This window comes from Morchella importuna (genome assembly GCF_003444635.1).
Source record: "Morchella importuna strain M04M26 chromosome Unknown Morimp01GS023, whole genome shotgun sequence".
Taxonomy (NCBI): domain Eukaryota; kingdom Fungi; phylum Ascomycota; class Pezizomycetes; order Pezizales; family Morchellaceae; genus Morchella; species Morchella importuna.
Window position 1 is genome coordinate 479,203 of NW_025763420.1, and position 21,432 is coordinate 500,634.

The 21,432-nt window shown below is 48.8% G+C and overlaps 7 protein-coding genes across 7 annotated transcripts; 3 read left to right on the plus strand and 4 right to left on the minus strand.

Moving 5' to 3' along the window:
• Positions 1–258: 258 nt before the first annotated feature.
• Positions 259–1,464, plus strand: LAJ45_07337 (uncharacterized protein; the record flags this gene model as incomplete). The annotated part of the gene is made up of 4 exons (XM_046116895.1): positions 259–280; positions 510–583; positions 1,091–1,138; positions 1,405–1,464. 4 exons carry the CDS (start codon positions 259–261, stop codon positions 1,462–1,464), a joined length of 204 nt encoding a protein of 67 aa, XP_045969930.1.
• A 1,073-nt stretch (positions 1,465–2,537) lies between these two features.
• Positions 2,538–3,117, plus strand: LAJ45_07338 (uncharacterized protein; the record flags this gene model as incomplete). Its single annotated transcript, XM_046116896.1, has 3 exons — positions 2,538–2,553; positions 2,633–2,973; positions 3,058–3,117. 3 exons carry the CDS (start codon positions 2,538–2,540, stop codon positions 3,115–3,117), a joined length of 417 nt encoding a protein of 138 aa, XP_045969931.1.
• A 320-nt stretch (positions 3,118–3,437) lies between these two features.
• LAJ45_07339 (uncharacterized protein) lies at positions 3,438–4,269 on the minus strand (the record flags this gene model as incomplete). The annotated part of the gene is made up of 3 exons (XM_046116897.1): positions 3,438–3,979; positions 4,055–4,129; positions 4,203–4,269. 3 exons carry the CDS (start codon positions 4,267–4,269, stop codon positions 3,438–3,440), a joined length of 684 nt encoding a protein of 227 aa, XP_045969932.1.
• Positions 4,270–4,563: 294 nt separating this feature from the next.
• Positions 4,564–5,770, plus strand: LAJ45_07340 (uncharacterized protein; the record flags this gene model as incomplete). Its single annotated transcript, XM_046116898.1, has 3 exons — positions 4,564–5,096; positions 5,171–5,513; positions 5,603–5,770. 3 exons carry the CDS (start codon positions 4,564–4,566, stop codon positions 5,768–5,770), a joined length of 1,044 nt encoding a protein of 347 aa, XP_045969933.1.
• Positions 5,771–10,173: 4,403 nt separating this feature from the next.
• LAJ45_07341 (uncharacterized protein) lies at positions 10,174–12,482 on the minus strand (the record flags this gene model as incomplete). The annotated part of the gene is made up of 4 exons (XM_046116899.1): positions 10,174–10,253; positions 10,318–10,436; positions 10,490–10,671; positions 10,728–12,482. The coding sequence occupies 4 exons, from the start codon at positions 12,480–12,482 to the stop codon at positions 10,174–10,176; spliced, it is 2,136 nt and encodes a 711-aa protein (XP_045969934.1).
• A 1,929-nt stretch (positions 12,483–14,411) lies between these two features.
• On the minus strand, positions 14,412–17,952 carry LAJ45_07342 (uncharacterized protein; the record flags this gene model as incomplete). Its single annotated transcript, XM_046116900.1, has 6 exons — positions 14,412–14,414; positions 14,466–15,024; positions 15,085–15,753; positions 15,817–16,039; positions 16,124–17,044; positions 17,124–17,952. The coding sequence occupies 6 exons, from the start codon at positions 17,950–17,952 to the stop codon at positions 14,412–14,414; spliced, it is 3,204 nt and encodes a 1,067-aa protein (XP_045969935.1).
• Positions 17,953–18,630: 678 nt separating this feature from the next.
• LAJ45_07343 (uncharacterized protein) lies at positions 18,631–19,559 on the minus strand (the record flags this gene model as incomplete). Its single annotated transcript, XM_046116901.1, has 5 exons — positions 18,631–18,737; positions 18,905–18,909; positions 19,000–19,010; positions 19,104–19,262; positions 19,530–19,559. The coding sequence occupies 5 exons, from the start codon at positions 19,557–19,559 to the stop codon at positions 18,631–18,633; spliced, it is 312 nt and encodes a 103-aa protein (XP_045969936.1).
• Positions 19,560–21,432: the final 1,873 nt, after the last annotated feature.

Consider the following 21,432-nt stretch of genomic DNA (forward strand, 5'->3'; position numbering starts at 1 on the left):
GGCTGTGCTTGCATGCATCGCCACAGGGTTTCAGCCCTCAACAAAGACACACACACCCCAAGGGGCCAAGCAGTGCCCAAGACGCCAAGAATGCGACGGGGAAAAAATTCTACTGGTCCTGGGGCACTTCAAAAAGCTGCCTGCGACTATCTCCCACCGCCCCTTCATCATCAACAACAACAACAAACGGCGGCGACGACGACGACGATGAACTGCTGGCTGGGGCAGTGAGTGAGCGATGAGTGTTCGTGGCCCTGGATGCCGCTGGAATTGGCAATTGGTAGGTCTTTATCCATCTCTTTCTTGTCTTCGCTACTTCCCTGCCCCGCTGTGCTGGCACGATTGCGGCACTGGAAGATTTAAATGACGAGAAAAACGCTTTTGAACAATCCAACTCCTACTTTTCCGTGAGGACCTAGTACTCTCATATTCTGATACCATCTTCCTCCTCTCATCTTCCCTGCATTATCCCCATCACCATCCATCATCCGCTAACATTCTCTCCCCAGATGCAAATTTTTTACCTTTTTTTGTATCCTTTCCTCCTTCCAGCGGTTCAGGGCCAGGAAGTGCAATCCAAAAGGTTAGTCTAATTTTTTACCTTCTTTTCTTTAACACGTAACAATTGGGGAAGTCAATCGCTTGAATGATGATACATCGACAATTGCTATGCTCCTTCTTAACACTCGTGTTGATATAAAGTCTACAATTAAGTTTCAGCCTTGTCTGACACGCGATTGACTCCCTCCCCTTCATCCCTTCCCCCTCTTCCTCATCCCAACCACACTTTTACCATCTCAACCACTCAATCGCTAACATTACCCGCAATAATCAGGTACATAAAAACATCCCTCCCCCTCAGAACATATTGCCCCAAAAAACCAAATGAAGAAGTTTGAACGTACGGGCGGACAGAACCGCGCCGCCCCCACCACTCGTGGTAGCCGCGACCCACTGTACAAAACCGGGAAGCTGGGGGGTGGTGCTTGTTGATTTCGAGCGTCAGCTGATGTTTTCCCACATCGTCTGCCTTTTAACTTGCCAATTGCTCTTGTTGAAAGAGTTGGCGCTGACTTTTTTGCGCTCTCAGATCTCAATGGACCTAACACTGGATTTTTGGATCACTAACAAACTAACGGTAAGCTTTTCCCCTCTCTTTGTTATATCCTCTTTTTTCCCTTTTCCTTTCTTTTTATCAAGGGATGGGAATTGTCGAAATGATGAAACATTTATTATTCACACTGTGTGATTGGGTTTCTGCCCTTTATGAGCACATCCATAAAAAATCTGATTTAATGAGCCTGACTCGACATATTTCCCATCCCTCTTTTTATCATACCCCCCGCGTTTCTGTTGCTTCTGGCAAATGGTTTTTGGAATTGAGGCTAATTTCGTTGGCTTCAGATTTTAGGAATAGCAGTAATATCTAGAATAGTAGAGCGTGCACAGCGGCCGCTCTGGTAAGGACTAACAAACCTTTTTACAATGGACGACTTCCCGTGAAAAATTTGGAAGGCGTTTAGGAAATAGATTTCTGAATATGTATGCGAATGCCTTCCCATGGCGAACAATATTTTCTAGATTTTTAAGTACTGCTTTGGTTTAGTGCGTAACATTAGCACCCACCCGGAACTTTCTTAACCAATCGTATTTCGCCCTTTCAAATTTCTAAATCTGAAATTTGAACGTACCCCCCTCCCCCCCTCCCCCCCACTCAGATTCCGAATCTGGAGCGTTGCCATCCAAATTTTATTACTAAACCCATCCAAACCGCTTCTAAACACCTTCTAAACGCCCACGGGAAGTCGCCCAATATATAATAAAAACAACCCGGTCGACATTCAATAATTTACAAAAATAAAAAAGGAACAAAAAGTTCACAACACCGCTCTAGGCCTCGGTTGCTACGTCTTTTTCTACGTCCGGAAGGGGGGTTGAACGCTCACGAGCTCGGTACAGAGCGTGAGCTCTATACCGCTGGGCCACGCCCAACCCCCATGTTCACCTTCTTTCCTTTGCTGCTGTTAGCTCCATGGGGGGCTCGTACGTACGCTAGCTTGGCGATTTCATGGTCAGCATGACCTGGGCCGGATGCGGATGCGGATGGCGTATATAAAAAAAAATACAATACAATAATATTTCTCTCCCTCTTGACGTGACGGTGGGTGGGATGAACGGTGTTTTTTTCTCTTTGCCGGCGTTAGTAGTGTGAAAGAGGGAAACAAATACTTCGTTCCCGAAGCCCAACCAGGTCCATTATAAACTGTTTTTCTCGCTAGTGCCATCAGCAAAAATGAATGGCTTCAGTCTGCCCCTTTGGCTCGTAGTTACAATATGCACCCATCTCGTAGATCACCCTGCCTTGACGCCCAGACGTCAAGAGTCAAGACCCATCCATCTGCAGATCTGATAAGATAAGATAACGATACCACCTCGACCTCTCTACCTACAGCTCTACGTCCCCCTCCACCTCTCACTTTAAACCTCACTCACCACACCCCACCACCCCTATATCAAAACCAGATCAAACCAAAACAATGGCCAACCTCTCCGGTACCCCCCCCCCCCAATCCTCTTCCCCCACCATCCCCCCAATCCCCACTGCCCACCCCACTAACACCCACCCCCACAGACGAAGACTCCCAAATGCACGACTCCCCCTCCTCCACGCCGTCCACACCACCACTCTCGCAGCCGCAGCCGCAGCCGCACACGCACACGCACACGCACACGCACACGCACAACCTCGTCAACCCCGCCGAGCACCTGTCGCTGCACTCGCCGCCCGACTCGCAGGGCCACCCGCAGACTTCTTCGCAGGGGGCTCAGGCGGGCAGATGGGGCAGGGATCTTCGCAGGCTCAGATGGGGATGGGGGGGATGGGGCAGGTGGTGCCGAGCTGGGCGACGAAGCGCGCGGTGGAGGACGCGGAGACGGCGAGGGAGAAGGTGGTGGATGGGAAGTTTACGTTGCGTATGTATGGCCTTTTGTGTTTTTGGGGGGTGGGTGCGGCGGACTGGGCTAATGAGTGTGTGTGTGTGTGTGTGGGGTGGACAGGTTGGGTCGGGGATGATTATGATGAGAGTGATATGTTCAAGACGGACTAAGACGGACTAGACTAGGAGGCTGGCTAGGGGGGATGGGGATAGGGGATCGGGGGAGGGTAGATGGCTAGCTATCTAGCTGGCTGCAATGCAATTTAATGATTGTGTTGCGGGTTTCTTTTTCTTTCTTTTCTTGTTACCATTATTACTACATAGCTAGCTACAGTGCAATGACTGTATTGTGGGTTTTTCTTTCTTACTACTATGTAGTTCAATGCCCGGGGCGTTATTTCTTCAAGTGCAAGCTAGATAAAATAGGGTCATTTTGCAATGAGAGCTCGTGAATTACTACTGCTGCTTTTGGTTAATCAAAGGCGGGGGGGGCCGCCACCTTCAACTTTGCCAGATCCACCTCCACCCCATCCACCTCCTCCTCCGCATCATCCATCCCCCGACCAAGCCGCGCTCATACAACTGTCTCCCCGTCAGCCTCTTCTCCTTCACGCCCCCGCCCCCCCTCCTCCCCTTCTCCTCCTCCTCCCTCGCCGCCGCCGCAAGCCGCCGCTTCTCCTCCTCCTCCTCCTTAAACCTCGCCAGCCACTCCACGAAGCGCTCCCGCGTCACCAGGGTGCCGCGGAACTTCTCCATCTCCTTCTCCTCCTCGGCGCGCAGCTGCTCCTCGCGCCGCGCCTCGACCGCCTGCGCGCGCGAGGCGATCAGCTCCTCGGCGGCTTCTTTGAGCGTGGTGGCGAGGCTGAAGACCATGGCCATGCCGAGGTTCTCGTCGATTGTGGTGGCGAGCGCGGTGAGGAGGGTGTCTTTGTCGTCGGGGAAGGAGAGGGAGGAGGTGGGGGAGGCGGCGTCGATGGTGAGGTCGAGGGCGGGGGCGGTGTCGGGGTAGGTGGGGGGGTAGGTTACGTGCAGGTTGAGGATTGCTGGGGGGGGGGGGTTAGCTAGCTGTGAGGAGGGGGAAGGGGAGGCGGGGGGGGGGAGGGGAGGGAGGGAGGTACGGGGCTCGTGGGATTGGCCGGGGATGTTGGGGGGTTCGAGGACGAGGCGGAGGGTGAACTGCGTGTCTGTGATCTCTGTGCAGCGGTGGGGTGTTAGCTGTCTGTCTGTCTGTATACCGTCCATGTCTTTGGGGGCGCAGATACGCACGTGTGAACTCATCGGGGTAGATGGACTGCAGGACCTCAATCTCCTGGGCCTGCTCTTCGGTCGCCATCTCTGCCTGCCTGTCTGTCTGACTGCACTTCTTTAATCTGCGAGAGTAAGGTAGGCTGCCAGAGAGAGAATTGTAGTTGAACAACTCGATGGTGAGAGTAAGCGTGCATGGAGTCACGCCCTCGTTTGTTTGGCGGGGTTGCAACCAACCGCCGATCACAGCCCCATGCAGACTAGCCCCACGCACAATCCGCGACCCAAAAAAAAAACTCTCCCCCGCCCCCGCCGTAACAACGATCACATCACATCACCTCTCTACAGCTATCTAATCTCTACAGACACACAGCCAACCGCAATGGCCAAAACCCGCTCCAACCCCCCCAAGCGGAAATCAAAATCCACCTCCACCGCCAAATCAATCCTGCACAGCGCCTCCAGCACCTTCTCCACCAACCCACACGCCCCCAAACCACCCCCCCCCTCCGCAGACACCCTCACCGCCTCCGCCGCCACCGCCCTCCACACCGAAGGCAACCCGCACGACGCCCTCCGCCTCACCACCCTCGCGCTGCAATCCGACCCCGCGCACCTCCCCGCGCTCGAGCTGCACGGCGAGGCCCACCTCGAGCTCGGCGACGAGGACAGCGCGCGCACCTACTTTGAGAAGGCGGCCGCCCTCGACCCCGACGGCGCGCTGTCGGGGCCGGAGAAGTTCCTGTGGCTGGCGCAGCTGGGCGTGGGCGGGGCGGAGATGATGCGGTGGTATGAGCGCGGCACGGCGGTGCTGCGCGCGTGGATGCAGGAGGGGCGCGGCGCGGAGAGGGGGCTGAGGGAGAAGATGTGTGGCGCGTTGTGTGCGATGGCGGAGATATATATGAGTGATCTGTGGTATGTTTCCCCCTAGCCTTCGGGGGTGAAGTGATGTGGAGAAGTGGAGGTGGGCTGATGTGATGTGGTGGCAGCGACGAACCCGACGCCGAATCCCGCTGCGAATCCTACGTCACCGAAGCGCTCCTCACCACGCCCGACTCCTCCGAAGCCCTCCAAACCCTCGCCTCCATCCGCATCTCCCAGCAGCGGCCCGCCGATGCCATCACAGCACTGCAGCGCTCGCTGCGCGTATGGCAGGACCTCCCCGCCGACGCTGCCGAGGTGCCGAGCTATGCGTCGCGCATCAACCTGGCCAAGCTTCTGATCGAGACGGCGCAGTACGACACTGCGCTGGAGGTGCTGGAGCGGCTGCAGCTGGAGGACGACCAGCTGCCGGATCTGTGGTATCTGGCGGGTGGTGCTTGTTTCTGTATGGTGAGCAGGAGGAGGCGGGGAGTGAGGAGAGACGCGAGCTGTGGGGGAGTGCGAGGGAGTGGTTGGGGAATTGTGGGGTGCTGTATCAGGCGCTGGGGTGGGAGGATGTGGGGATTTGGGAGCATGCGGAGGAGTTGAGGGGGAGGATTGGGGCGGAGATTGGGGAGGAGGAGGAAGGAGAGGATGAGGATGGCGAGGAGGAGGGGGAGGAGGAGTGGGAGAGTGAGGAGGAGGGGAGGATGGGGATGTGGAGATGAAGTAGAGGGCGAGTGATGCGGTGTGATGCGGTATGGAGACTGGCGTGGTGGGGTTTAACATGCTGGTTGGCCCGGTAAAAGGTGGCTTTCTTCTTTTTTTCTTTCTTCTACCTCTATTTCTTTTCTCTTTTTCTCGCATTTTCTTTTTTTTTCTTAGGTGAAAAGTTAATGAATTGATTCCTACACAAGGCCGCCAAAAAAATAAAATTACAAGTACATAGCTGCTCAGGAAAAAAAAGGGGGGCCCAGCTTAGATTGTTGGTTAGTAAATTTCCAGAGCATAGATCCTAGAGGTTTAGATCCCCGATCTGAATATAATTCGAGTAAATAGCGCCATGATCATTGAAGGCCCGAGAACTGAGAAACCACCTGTACTCGTAAACATCGGACCACCGCCCCCCACCCCCACCCCCACCCCGCTGCTACCTGCATTCTAAAACGTATAAAAACAGCTATACACCCACATCCACCCACCCCGCGCGAGAGTTATATATAGCAACACCCCGACGCACCAAGCACCAAGCACCAGCTACCTGTACGCAACCAGGGGCAATAACCAACCCAGAAGACCTACGCCCTGAGACGCGCCGCTCCATCATGGCAATAAGTTCCGCACAGATTCTCCTGTCGTCCAGCTAGCTGTTTCAGCCCCCCCCCACGGATACCAGTAGCGGAGAGAGGGGGGGGGGACTATCGAGTGATATTTCATGATGGGAGCCAGAACGCCCGGCCCAAGGGTCCGTTAGTCCGTCCGCTAGCTTCCTGTGGCTTTTTTTTTTTTTTTTTTTTACTGCTTTGGAACTTTGAGAACCGGTTCTGGGGGTGGGGTGTGTTGGCTCTATAGATGGGGTATGCTGTTTGGTTTGGTGCGGTTTGCGCATGCGCTACCACTGTATGGATGGACTATCGGTGCTGCCTGCGCTTTCCGGGTTTGATCTTCTTAAGCTAGCTTGCATGGCCTTCTTCTAGCTACTCGGTGGGCAGAGAAGGTACAGATACGCAATTAAGAACAGTTGATAGTGCACTGCCACCAGCTTAACCCCACGTACGCCTCCATGGGATGAACACACAACCCAGCCGCTGTCGGAGCGAGTAGGTAGGAGATTATTAAAATGCAAGTGCCAACCAAGTATTAGCTTGATGGCCCGTTTAATTGGCCAATTGGTTCCCAACTAAGACATACGGCGGAAATTAAGTTGCTCTTTCCCGCAGTAGTCACCCTAGCTAGCTTGTATGGCGCGACGTCGACAGTCAAACCGATTCCTAGAACTAGTAGAAACCTTATTAACACTCTAACAACACTCTAACAATACCCTATGTTAATATCCAACACAACATGTTTCAGGTGGGGCAAAAACATCCCTCAATGAACCAATCAGAAGACTATAAAAGCACATTGCCTATGCAGGTTATAATTATATACTTATTAGATGTACATGTAACCCACCACTACCGCAAATTTAAAATGCGTGACAGCAAAATATCTATATCCACGCCTGTTGCAAATCTAGTTCACAATTAAACCCTCCGAGGTTCCGGTTATAGAATTAAGCGAGCTGTCCTAGCTAAGAGACGGGGTGTCATGCCTTGTAGTATTAGTTATCTTAGTATTCTGCGCTCAAAGATGCCCTTTTCTAGATCCCCCCCCCCCCCCCCCCCGCTCCAATAATTATATATTCTAGCCCGGATTAGCCGCTTATAAACCTTTGAACATTGCGCTGATGATTGGTAGTTATGGGGGTAGGAGATGCAGAGCGTATTGTCGGAGGAATGTGTATTGAGCATCTTTGAAGGGTTCTTGAGTCTAGGCCTTTTTTTCGAAGCAGACTTAGGTCTTGATATCAAAGGTTATATCTAGGCGCGGGCTCCTAACGGAGAGAACACAGTTGACACAGAATTTACAGTGTCGTTTCCAGTCCTCGTTGTTCGCGAGCCGCACACACAACACCACACCGCAACCAATATGTAACAGCAAATTCTGAGTTTACAAAAAGGAAACGAAGCACAGCACATAATGGAAAAAATATATAAAAAAGAAGCTTATTGACCCCTACGTGATTTGAACACGCAGCCTTTCGATCTGGAGTCGAACGCGCTACCGTTGCGCCAAGGAGTCGTGAGAATCCTTTCATGAAATTAATATTTGTCTGGCATCCTTGTTGCCGCAGACAGGGATCATGATGCATGGAGGGAATGATCGGAATCACATGTTATTAACAGAAGGGAGCAGAGGGGAAATAGGACGACTTAGCTATGCAAATATAGCTGGATGGGTGGGTTAGTACGCCAATACACAAGATCAAAACCCATATAGATATTCAAAGGCCTTAATTGGAGCCCTAGTACAGCAGTCTCTCGCTAGCTCTAAGGATATTATCTATAAGCATATATGCCCAGCTAGCTATATATAGGGATAGAATGTCCCGGTCTCGCCAACTTTTTAACACTTCGTCCTGAACCTTCGAGGGTGATAATTCCCTATAAGGATACAAAGTCCTGGTCGTATCGTTCTAGCGAGAGAGAGAGTGCTGTACACAGATATCTCGGCCTGGTATATCCAATGGATTGTGGGACCAAAGATGTATAGCAAAAAAGTCCAAACAGTAGTAAAGCACCTGAAAATCTCACCCCCTCTCCATAGAGTACCTTAGTTATTGGAAGAAAATCATCAACTGCAGGCTTAGCCGGCCAGATCATTGGCTCCTTGTTCTAATGCCTTATGTGATTAATGTTAGTCACGCGTAGTACGAGAGGCTGATGACAGCGCAAATATGGGGGAAATAAGGAACGAATTATACAAAGGCATAGGCGGGAACACGGAACGTTACTGATAACTAATCTTAAATGAATTGGGTTCTTGGGAGGATGGAGCTGGCTGTTGGACGTACTAAAAACGAAGGAGGGAAAAAAAAAAAAAAAGAAAGGGAAAAGAATGGCTAGGCCTAGACTAGTGCTTCACCTCGCAAACGTCAGAAGATGATGAGGGGAGCGGCGAAAGTGCACAAGGCGCGCCATGCCAAGAAACCTAGTTTGCACCTCGAACAGCGCAGTCCATGGACGCACGCACTATTTTATTCCTCCCCAGATCTAACATGCCCGATAAAACAATCGAGAGTTTTGCACCCAATGCTAACCTAGTTTACCCGTTATAGCCTTATCGGGCATAGATCTTCCGCAGTTTTAAGTTGGTAGGCCCTTTGGACCAAGAAGTGACGATCAAGAGAATAGAGGGATGAGTACAAGGCAGTAGAACGCGCCTTCATCTGAAAAACAATTCAAGGAGTTGCAATGCCCAGTTATGCTCAGAGTATAATGGATCTAGGTATATGTGAGGACTGATGAGGAAAGAGAGGAAATCATAGTCGAGGCGCCCCATCATAATTATCTGAGGTAAGTGTGGCTGACCTAGGGCTGGGTGAAGGACTGCATATTAAAAGTAGCTACATCAGCGTTGACGATATGGGTAACCAACTAGCTCGACTAAACACTATGACAAGATACGTACGTAAACAACATAGTTTTCCGTCAATGCCGTTCATATGTCGACATTCACCGGTTGTGACTGTCTTTTCCTCTTATTTATCTCCCCTTCCCTCTTCCTTCCCCTCATTCCTCTCCTCTCCTCTTCATCTTCTTCCTCTTCGGCTTTTTAAGAATAACGAGTTCTTAGCAGGCGAGAGAAAAATCCGCTGGGTACTAAGACTTGGTACGTTTCATCTATACTGTATCTTTTGGCATTAGGAACCGAATAACCGTAGTAATGGTCAGGTTTCGAGGCCTGGGTTAGAAACACACTGCTTAAGAATTTTTATAGACTCGATTCCCCTCCATCAGACTTCGCTAGCTCAGGCTCGATCTTGCAACCATGTGGCTCTTTTTCTTCTCTGTGCATGGATTTACATACTTTCCTGACAGAATGTGAGCTACATTAGCTGAGGGGCTCGAAACCTACGGGCCTGAGTTCCCAATGGGTCAAGTTTCCTCAACTCAAAATAGCTCATGGGTCACACCACGCAACTGTATAAGATCTTATAGTGTATAAAAAGACAAGGGGATAGGCAAGCACAAATGTAAACTGCGACTCATACTCAAATGCGCCAGATCATGGTCCGAGCTCTCTCTAAGAGCTTTTCACAATAAATGACGATATCCAGGAGTGTCATGCAACAGCTAAACCTTCGACAACGTTCCCCCAGATCTCCGCCTAAGTCTTTCAACACAATCAAACAGTCGCTGACTAATCCTATATTTAATTTATAGGCAATTCATCAAATCGTTTCCTCATGACTAATCGTGACTCATTGCTAACAAACTACCAGAGTAACGAGTGATATCCCATGACCAACCACGCCTACCAGTACCCGGTAATCGAAGGAAAGAAGGAAAAAATGAGGCAAAATACTCTATAAAGCCGCCGCCCTGGTTCCAAAATGGCTATCCCAGCTTACCCTTTCGTTAATTCTTGAACCCCTTGGACTTCGCGCTAAATTCAACACAGGCCTCATCAGAATCATTATCTAAATGGTGCAGAACGGTTATTGTCATACCACTTGGCGCGGAAATCATTGCAAGTAGAATCGAGTTGTTCTGGTGCTGATAGTATCCAATCCCAAAGGTGGGGGCGAAGACATCGCAGACCGTTCCCCGAGTCAGGGTTTGACCTGGCCTAAATATGGGGCTTAGTTGGTACGCAAAGAGTCCGTGAATTAGGGTACAAACGTCACAATAGCCCTTGCGTTTCTGCGCTTTGGTGAGTTTCTACGAGGCAAGGCAGGACCTGACTGTCCAGAGAAGAACAGGCCAGCATCGTAGTCAGTGAGGTGCTTCTGTGGGGGCCGAAAATAGAGGTTTTTAGGGTCGTCTTCACAGGACTCCTCCAGCGTGAATGAGGAGCATTCTGCCTGTTTAACCATTAATATGGGCCTTTGATCTAGGTATATTGAGAGCCAAAGCATACCCACGGTCTGTTCATAACCTCCATCTCCCACTGTCTCACTCCCGCCTTCCTGCATGCCTCAACGAGTAAGTTATCTTGCTCACTGGCAAAATCATACCATTTGTTAATCTCAGGCCATTCTAAATGCACACATCTTGTGCAGGTCTGTTTCGGCCCGTTGTTCCGCGAAAATGCAGATCGGAAGGTGAACTTTCGCAGCGCCGGAAACGCCCCAGAACTGATTTTGGTCGCAAACCATAACTTGTTGTTTCGTGCAGGGAGGGATATGCTCATTGAGCGGAGATTGTGCGCTATAAAAGGCATTGGCTTCTCAGTCGGAGGGTATTGGACTTCGTCCTCGTGAGTGGTTGCGAGGACAAAATTGAAAGTGCGAAGAAGTGGGGCGTAAATGAATATTGATGAGAGAAACTCTTCGATAGGCATCATTCCGAGATATGTACCTTCTAGGTCGTTACAAAGTTTGTATGAGGAACTTGAGAGATTCCAGTTGACCTGAAAGTCTAGGTTTGTCAGGGTCGCTGCAGATTGCTGGTGGCAAAGCTTCAGATACTCAAGGAGTGGTTTGAACGGGTCGCATTTTTCAAGCGGTTTGAAGTAGGACTCGCTGACTATGATCTTCAATGACTTCAGTCCCTTTGTTGGAAGCCTCTTGAACATGAAATCGAAATCACAACCGCCTATCCTGAGTGATTCGATGGTTATAGACTCAAGGGTCCCTGGGAAGATCTCAAGTACTTTGTCTGCCCATTCTGTTTTATCCAGTTGAATGCTCCGAATGTTTTTCATCTGGCTGAAAATCTCAAGTAGTCTAGGCTCCTCCAAGATAGCCTCGGCAGAATGTTGAGAGTATCCCCAAGAGCTCCATCTCCAGTCCCATTCGACCCAATTTTGATTCCTCTCCATGGCATCAAAAAGCCTCTCCCGCAACACATCTCTCTCATATTCGTGGATATACGTCCACAGACTTCCCAAACCAAAAACCGACTCTAACCGAGCTGATGCCAGTTCAAAGATGGTGATCCACTTCGGCAATATACCAACCGAGATGTTGTTCTTCCATAAGGCAAGATCCGTTCTGCGCATTACGGGACGCACATACAACTGCGACTCGTCATGTGTGCTTACTTTCGGCCTGTAATGGGCCGATGGTTCATCTCTGCCGTAATTGTACACCCCCCTTGATAGGCCAGTGTATAGTGCAGGATTGATATCATTTGGACCATAAGTCATCTTCCAGCGAAGCTCAATCACTGGGAATTTCAAATGTCGAATAAGCGCCGCTGGGCCCTCTGGTGACCGCAGCGTATTTTCTAATCTATCGAGCTTCTTCCTTAAAATGTTCTCTCTAAGGAAGGATGGCTCGTTGTTATAGGAATCCAACGAATCCCCGTGCACCTCAAGGCAAGCATCCTCAAGTCGTAAATCGAGGGTTTGATAGAGCGCTTTTGTAGCGAACTCGTTGAAGACCCGACATACCAAGGATAGGTTATACAGCTGCTTATGTTTACAGAGAGTACAATTCTCAGTGTAGTCGACCTGTGGCAATATCAAAAACCATACATCTGCTGGCAGGGTTGGAGCTTTGCGTTGTTGTTGCACCACGTGACGATCGACATCTTCGTTGTCGTCCTCTGAGACCGTACGTATCGATAGCTGGCGAAGCGGAATGGATATTGAGTCGGGCCTCTTTGTGCTTTGTTTTGATGATGAAGAGTTAATTTGGAGTGCGTTGTAGACTTTCTTAAATGGAAACATTGGGTCAAAGCAACTTTGAGTTATCGTGGCTCGGAGATTAAATTCAGAAAGAGGAGTTTATATCAACAGCAGCCTCATACAAAGCTTCGGGCTTAGGGCAAGCAGGGTATATAAATAGCAACTGCTGCCTTGATGTGGTGTCCACTGGGGGTTTGGACGCGCAGACCCGGGCTCACGTGACAGGCATACCTGGTTATCCGGTGCACAGCCATCTTTATGGTGTAACATCTTCCATTAAACTCTTGGCTTCTAATGGGCATTGGTTGCAGCAACAAATACCAAGAGCTCATAATTTCTGAAGTTGTTTATTCGACAATGTTAGATTCCCGTTGGACGACAACTTGAGCTATCGGAATATAATATTCCCCACTATTGAAAGTGGGCAGCAGGCGACTAATTATACAGCCCCGAATGATTCATAAGCAAAGCATCTTACGACTCGTCCGATAGGCAAATGGTATTACAGTTGCATCATAGCATCTCACTCGCACCCGAGAGGAGTGAGTCATCATTGACGTTTGAACTTCCGCCCGGGTATTTTCGTACGTTCGCCTGCATCATGCAGTTCTGCGCTCACTCGATTATATAAACATAACCATACTACGTAATAAATCCATTTCAAACAATTCTAGCAACAAACCGTTTCATTCACTCTGGTGTATCAGCATGGTCGCTTTACTACACACAAGGAGAAAAATGAGCGAGCGAGTCTGCTACAGATGCGACAGAGGCTGAGGCCTTTGGTCACACAGTAAAAAGTCAATCAATCCTATACGTATATCAACTCTTTTCTTTTACCCAATTCACAATTTCGAACCCCGCCCCAAGTCCATAACACATAGCACATAGGTAGCCCACAACACGTAATGCAGAGCTAACGGTCCAAATACGTAAACAAAACAGGAGACAGAAACACAAAACACCATTGTTATAACCCTAAGGAAGAGGACGAAGGCTGGGAAGAGATAAAGATACACAAGAATTGACGTCGAAGAAAGGGCAAACAAAGAACGACTCCCAACCGCCCCAAACACGAATACACAAGGGAAAAACAGAGGCTCTCCGTTATTTTTTTAGTAGATTTTCCGACAATTTTCTTTTTCCAATCCTTTTCCTTTAATGACCCAACATGATGTTTTAGGAGCCTAGCCATCAATAACAGAGGTTTCCTGGAAAGACTCGCCCGAAAAGTATCGATATTTCCACAGGGCATCTATCTTTCGCAAAAAGAATGTCGATCCAAACCATCCCCACCCTCACTCATACTATCCTTTTTTAGGTAGAGCGCACAGCACACCTAAATCAAGGAAAAAGGTAAAAAAAAAAAAAAAAAAAAAATTGAAAAGGGATAGGAAAAGCTGTGAAAAGAGTAACTATGTACGTGAAGTTAACATCAGGTTATAAACTGCTGCCCATGACGGTTTTATAAACTGGGAGGGTAGAGGATAATACTGATGAATGCCCCTCCAAATCTTTGTAAGCATCGGATACTTTCCCTTTTGAATGCCTTCCGCCCATTTCTAGATGCAGAAAACTCCCTAGCTAGTTCCAAATACTAGATAGTCCCAAACAATGGTAGGAGTGAAGGAATAAATAGGAAATGAGTTTGGGGCGAATAAGTTTAAAAGAGAAGGCTCAGCCACCTAGAAATTTGAATGAGAATAAAGAAGTAAAAAACCAATTGGGCGCCGTATTAGAACAGAAGAAAAGCGGATTTTAAGTGAGTAAACAGTGATCTTTGAAAATGAGGAGAAAGAATTCTAGTTTGCAGAAAAGTGGAAAGAAAAAAACAATGTTGAACATTTTCGGTGACGATAAACTGTAATATCACAGAGATTTCAAGAGAAAAGGATGTAATATCTTGCGTACGGAATCCCACTACCCCCTGAAGATAAGTTTGAAGTAGTCGACTCATACCGCGACACATTTTCACTATAAACACTGTCAGTCATGATATCACTAAAGGGTATATGCGTCGCGTACAGCAGCATAGGATTCCACCAATCCATCCTTTGACTCCACACCATTCTGAAGCACGAATTGAAGCTCTGAGTCCACGAAGCTTTCAATCTTCTGTTTCCGTTCAACACTCAGCTGAGGATTTGACAAAAATGATTTAAGCTTCTCAAGACCTAGGTCCTGACCGTTCTTTACGTCCTTCTTGACCAAAGCGACAAGATCCTGGATCAACTTATCATGGAAGTGCTCGCGAGTCACAAGTCCGTTCTCGTAGAACTTGTAAATACACTCTAACCCAAACCGTTGAGAAGCGTCTGCATCTGAGAATGCGTATCGCCGGAAGTCCTCATACATCAAGTTGTTGAATTTGGCACAGAGGAAATGAGACCAGAATTTGTAGAGAGTGATCATTTCCGAGTTCTTGGTGGCTCCGGAAGATTCGCGCTGTTGCTGGGCCTGCAATAATGCATGTGGATACAACCTGTGAATGTAACTATCGGATTCTAAGCTTTGGTTGTCCTCTTTCAAGAGCCACCCAACTTCAGAGTCTAATCCAAATGATGGCCTATTCACGATAGCAGACCTATATACATGTGTAAGAAAAGGAAAGGAGTGCGGTCCATACGAGCTGTGATTGACTTACGTTGAGCCGTTGGTACCCACGCCATTGATCCCAGACATAGAAGGAGATCCCAAGGGGGATGTATGTCCAGGACGCCTTGTAACGACAACTAACCTCTGTGAATCTTCAATAAAGAACTCGTCGGGAACAGGCCGAGAGTTTTCTGCCGTTCCGTTTAAATATACAGCGCCGTTTGGCGAGAACTCGGGAACGTTGGCCGAAAGGGGAGTGGTGGCAAAGACCGGGGGGAATATGCCTGAAGGAACGAAGGGTGGAGCACCAGGTGTAATGGCGTTCTGGCCCTGACCTCTGATAGGACCGGGCATGAAAGGTGCAGCGGAGCCAGACATCTCGAGGGGTGAGCCGGAATTACTATTTTGCTGGCTGCGTTGTCTTGGATCAATTTGCCAGCTGCTCTGGTCACATTGAGCCGAAGGATCACGCTCTTTTTCGCTCAGGATCCATGTTTCCCACCCAACGGCTTTTCTTACGTGAAACTCATCAACACCATGGGCAATCTGTATCTCGTGGGATCTCAAACAGGCCTCTCTTAAGATGTTCATGTCTGTGGTCAAATTTCTGATGCGAGGGAACCCTGCAACGAGAGAAAGCTTGACAAAGCCATCACTGTCCATACGTTCTCGCAGCCACACATCCTTGCAAAGGTTGTCAACTGAAAAATAATACTCGCTATGCGAAAGTCAATAATAGCTCTAAAAGCCACAGGAATGAAGAATGTTCTTAAAAACTTACATCTGAGCAATAATCTCACTGATTCCGGCGTATTCAATCGGGGGTGGGATGCCGGTTGGGGATATCATGCTAAAATCGTATGGGAGAGGATAGGACGGCATATAGATTTGCGGGGGTGGTTGCATATTCGGGTTTGGATATCTATTACTGTAGTTCCCATTGTTGGGGCCCTGGTGCGACCTTGATCCTCTAAATGGGCGCTGTGAAGACTGCGAATTTTGAGCTGGATATTGACCATTGGTTTGGTGAGCATTGAAATGGGGAGGAGTGGAAGTAAAATGGGGTCCAGGGTTCTGATGATGCGCACCATTGTGTCCGTTTATATGTTGTTGGTTATAGAAATTCCCCCGTCCTCTATGGCCGCGGCCACGGCCTCCTCCAAAACCACGTTCTCCTGGGCCATGTGACGAAGCATTATCGCCCCCGTGGTGCTCAGGGCGGTTGCTATTGAAGCTCTGGTTATTGTACACACGTTCCCTAGGATGGTAATGTCCATTGGCATTGTGATGAGTCCTGTCTTGGCCCTCGGAGGAATGTCGACCATCACCTTGTGGGACAAAGTTGGGATCATCCGACCTCGAACCTTGACGCGCTCTGTCGTGAGTTTGGGTGCCGGCAGATGCTGTCTTCGAGGATTGGTTCGATTCCGCAGTCGGTTCACCGACCTCTGGAGACACCGCCGAGTCCTTCCTCTTCTCGGGAGATGGGACGGGCAAAGAGCCTTTTGACTCACGACGCTGTGTAGTGCCACCAGCACTGGTAGCACGCTTACCTGGCCTTCCCTGGTAAGCCCCTCGAGATGCGCCAGAATTAGAACCTTGACGGCCGCGATCGCCCTCCACTGCTACCCCAGCCCCAAATGTGCTACCAGTATGCTTATCGCCGTTGGGCGAGGATGATGATGGCACTGTACTTAGCCCCCCTCTGCTGCTACCATCACGACCACCACGAGCGCCCTTCCCTCCCCGTCCTGGCTGTTTGGCGAATGGTGGAACATGCGGTATGGTTATTGCAACAGGAACCCATGTGCTACCCCTACCGGGCCGGAGTACGGACGATGCGGGTTTATCCTTCTCATCTTTGTCTCTTTTAGCCTTCTCGACCTCGTCTTGTGCAATCTCTGGTGTTGGCCAAGACTCGGTATCCGTGACAGGCGGTGGAAGAACTGGAGCAGTCGCTTCTTTTTCTGGCGGCGGGTACCTCTTCGGTGTTTTTCGAATAGCTGGGCCTGTTCCCGAAAATGAATTAGTCCGTTGTGGTGGCCGTAGGAATATTGTTTAAAAAAAGGAAAGAAAGAATATAAATACCATCCTCCTTGCTCGCAAAGCCATTGGCCCTTCCGGCATCAGTGCTCTTCTTCCTAAACTCCCTGGCCGGAACATCTTTAACCCCACTAGACCCCTCCTTAGATCTTTCTTTCTCTGCAACATCTGAGCCCTCACCAAACGGCTTTTTCCTCTTATCCTGCCTCTGTTCCACCGACTTATCCACATTATCCTTAGCAACGATGGCGTTGCTTGGGCTTGCAGGAGTCTTGGCAGATGTTGCAGTTGCGACTGCGGCTACAGTGGGACTGGGCTTCTTGGCAGTTAAGATTTCAGATCTTACCTTCCATGGATTCACTGCTGGGAGAGCAGCAGGAACCAAGTCAGTGACTTTGGAAATATCAGGTGTTCTACTACCAGCACTGGAAGGCTTATTTTCTGTATGGCTTGACGTTTGGGATTGCTTCTCCCAGGAGCTTCCTTTGTCCTCCGACATGGATGAGGCTGATTCGTCTTCTTTTGGTAACGTAGGGGCCGACCCTACTCCCAAATTTGGAGATGACACAGCAGACGAAGACTGAGCGATCGCATCGCCATTCGTTTTGAGATGTGAATCAGTAATAGATGTCGACTGCGGGGTGGAGGTCCCAGTGGCTGGTGTACTGCCGTTCATGTTTTGTGCTGTCGATGAAGTCGAAGACACTGAAGTTCCAGCAACGTTTGATGAGGGGACTGTAGGTTTGGACAATCCAGCAGTCTGTGGCTTGTTTGCGGGAGCTGGGCTAGCAGAATTTTTTCCTGACGCAGCGGCAGCGTAAGAGAAAGTAGCCTCTGACGAATTTATGGGTCTGCTAGCAGACGTAGTAGTCATGATATCTTATTCGCTAAAAGAAAAAGAATTCGATCCTATACCCGTGGCGAGGGAAGAATAGTGTGGAATGAAATTTTTATTCCTAGCGGGGTATCCTTTGAAAGGAGGGGGGGTTGTTCCAGTGCGTCCTGTGAAGAGATTGAGCCGTCAACAAGGTCGTAGGGAAACCTGGACAATTTCTGCTTTCACAAATGGCGGGAGAAGCCGGTGCTCGCCCGCTCTTCACACACTCACAAAGAGCTTCAGTTATAACGCGCACACGCACACACAGGTGGAGACACGCTGCCTTTCACCGTAACCTGTAGAAGAGGAGATGGGGGATGGGCCGACGGGGGTTTCCTAGAAGTTCTGGAAGAATGACCAAGAGTTCGTTGATGGTTGGATGTGTCAGCCTTGTAGGTGAGTGCAACTGTGGGATGTATTTGATCGGGTGGAAAAAATGTCCAAGTTGGAGTGGGCAAACTGTGACGCTATTCGGTAGAAAGACGTACGGGATTTGACGAAGAGTAAATCTTGATCAAAGAGTCACCGAGTGGCCGTGAGGAATTGGAGGAAGGTGGACGGCCGTAAGGTGGAAGGTGGAAGGAAAGGACAAAGTCAGGCAAGCCGCGAGGAGCCGAGAGGTAACCGGGTACAATCTCTCTGAGATCCGCTCAAGCGGTAGGAAAAAAGGAACTGCTAGATTCCTTGAGAAGGAATACGATGTATCGTACACAAAGATTTCTGAGTCGAGGGACTCAAAAGACCGTTGTAAACGTCGTAGTACTTTCCTAGAATCTGTTTGACTGATAAAGAGAAACGGTGATGACGATGGTCAGCGACGACACTTTAAAACCACGCGGAAAAAAAGTAACCGGAAGACGGAGGAATTACACACGACACCGCCGAAAGTTTGTCAGGCACAAGCCACAGGTGAAAGAAAAACACAATTGGGACGGAAATGGGGGTTTACCGTTCCTAATCACACTTTAAGGTCAGACTTATGAAAAAAGTCTTTTGGTGTTTGAAACGAATTGAAAATTCTGTTTGTTCTTTTCTTAGACTTACGGTGCAGAGATCTATGAGGCGTTCAGTGATCGTGACTGCTTTGGTAGTAGTGGGAGGTGGAAGGATCGCTAGGCAGGGCAAAGCGGTAAATGAGGGTCGCAAACCTCAAGTAGATCACACCCAAAAAAAAAAAAAAGAGACAGAGGAGGGAAACGGGTGATGCGGGTAGCAGATTTTGAGGGGGGTGGGGGGTGAATGATAGAGCTGGTTGTTTGCGTACGGGCAAAGACGACACTATCAGTAGGCAAGTGGGTGTACTTTGGCTATTATGATACTGCTTCCTTCTTACGTTCGTCACCGCTGGTGGGGCGAACTTGGGGAGTGGAGGATGTCAGGGCGGGGAAAGACTCAGTCAAAAGAAGGGCGAGTGTGGAAACGACAACCCTTGGGAGTCGATGGCGATGAGATGGATGAACAGGCAAAAAGAAAAAAGAAGTGAGGGCAAAGCGGAGTGGAAATTTAGAGGCCAGTAATTGAAATTTGAGGCTCCCACACTACATTGGCAAAGGAGGGGTTACGCGGGGACAAACTCTGATGAGTTTTTTGTTCTTGTTCCACATTTTTCCTTCAAATGAATGCAATGTATACATACATATAATTGGCTTCATATCCGCACAGAAGTGAGAGGGAAACCTACTACAAACATCACCATGAATTCGTAGTTCATACTGGCAATGAATTATGTACATGTATGCCTACGCAATTTGCGTAGCGTCGTCTATACACATGTGGTATTGTACATGTAGTTGTGTACTTTGTTAAGGGGGGTGATTCTCCGATCCACAGGGTATGTAGAGTGAATCATGAAACTCTAGAGAAAAGGGAGGAAGGAAGGAATCTGATGTTCAATAATAATATGACTCCTGCGGTTTATGTTTGTCCGACACTCCCTCGGTTTATCCTCATCTCTCCCGTTACTCTAAACCCACCAAACGCGTCCGCATCGTCTGCATCGCATCGAGAAACCTAGTTCCCTTCTGAGAATTTTTATTTACCCCGCCACCCGTAAAGGCCTAGTAGTTTTCCATGCATACCCACGCCTGTCTTGTCTCTGTCTGTCCCTCATGTCTTGTCCAGCCACATCCTACCGTCAAGCATCTGTCCCGGATCCCTCCAACGACCTAACCCTTCCGCTGTTGATACCTTCATTCAACCTATTCTTCTCCTACCTATATATATGCACTAATAAGAACATCCAATTCCCTGAGCAAGCTTGTATGTATACATCTAACGTAGGTACGTGTACTTGCAAAGGATCTAGGATTGGGCGGTGCTTTTGTATATGACCGTACTAAACCGCTTTCGGGTCTATGATCTAGACATTCTATTCCCAGAAATTTATTTTACCCTGTAGCTCGTGTCAGGCAATTGCCAAGCATTTCCAATTCAGCTTTCACATGATGGCCCTCACAATCAGCAAGAATGTGTCTCAGTCCAGATAGGAAGTGCTGGGACAGCCAGCCCGGGCTACAAAGTTTATTTTTACAAACACGCCGGTCCCGCATACCTCTAATGTCAATTGATGGTTTACAAGTTGAATTACCTACATTATTTTATTCGAGTTACAGTTACTTGGGACGTCTGTTCTCGGTCTTAATTACTACATGTACATTTATGTACATGTACTCTAGTGACTACATATACTGCCATGTCTATGTTTCCCTTAGGCTTTCGTGTACTTGAGTAAGAAACTGTGATGTGGATACTGAAATGCGTCGCCTCGCTTCCGTGATCTAGAGTATACGTATACATAAGCATTTAACGCTTCAATGCCAATAGCCTCACATAATCCTCCAATAGAAAGCCCACAAATGTAATCCACCCAATAGCTTACTCTAGACTACCTTCAGACAGGCTTTTTCTCTCTTTGCTTGATAAGTCAGCTCTCAATATTTCAAGAAGGTTTCTACTTGGATTGGATTGGGGCTTTATGCCAGTCATGGCTTTGACGAATCATAACGCAAACCAACGACGCAGAGGAAGTAAGTTACCCCCTCTTGTGGAATGCGGTCTCGGTTAACGAGACATTGCAGGTACGAGGAATGTTCCTCTGTTTTGTTTCCCCTCAATGGAGGTGTCGACTGGATATATTAGATATGATCATGGGCTGCATGGCGGGTATGTACTATGATGGACAGATTTCTTGGCTCAGAGAGCTTCTGTAGGTACATGTCTTAGAACTAACACCAGCAGCGAAAAACCTCAGTTTACACAACAATCAATATGCAGAATGAATGGGGCGTCCCTATTTCCACTAGTGAAACTTGCGCCCTAACGCATTCCTTAGGTACTTAGATTAGTACCTAAAGTACAGTGCGGGCCTACCTAAAATCCTACATATACAGTCGTATACAGCCTGCACCCCGCAGAGTACTTTTAGATACGTACTTATACGGAACTCAGTGGTTGCTAGCTGTCTATCATATTACACGG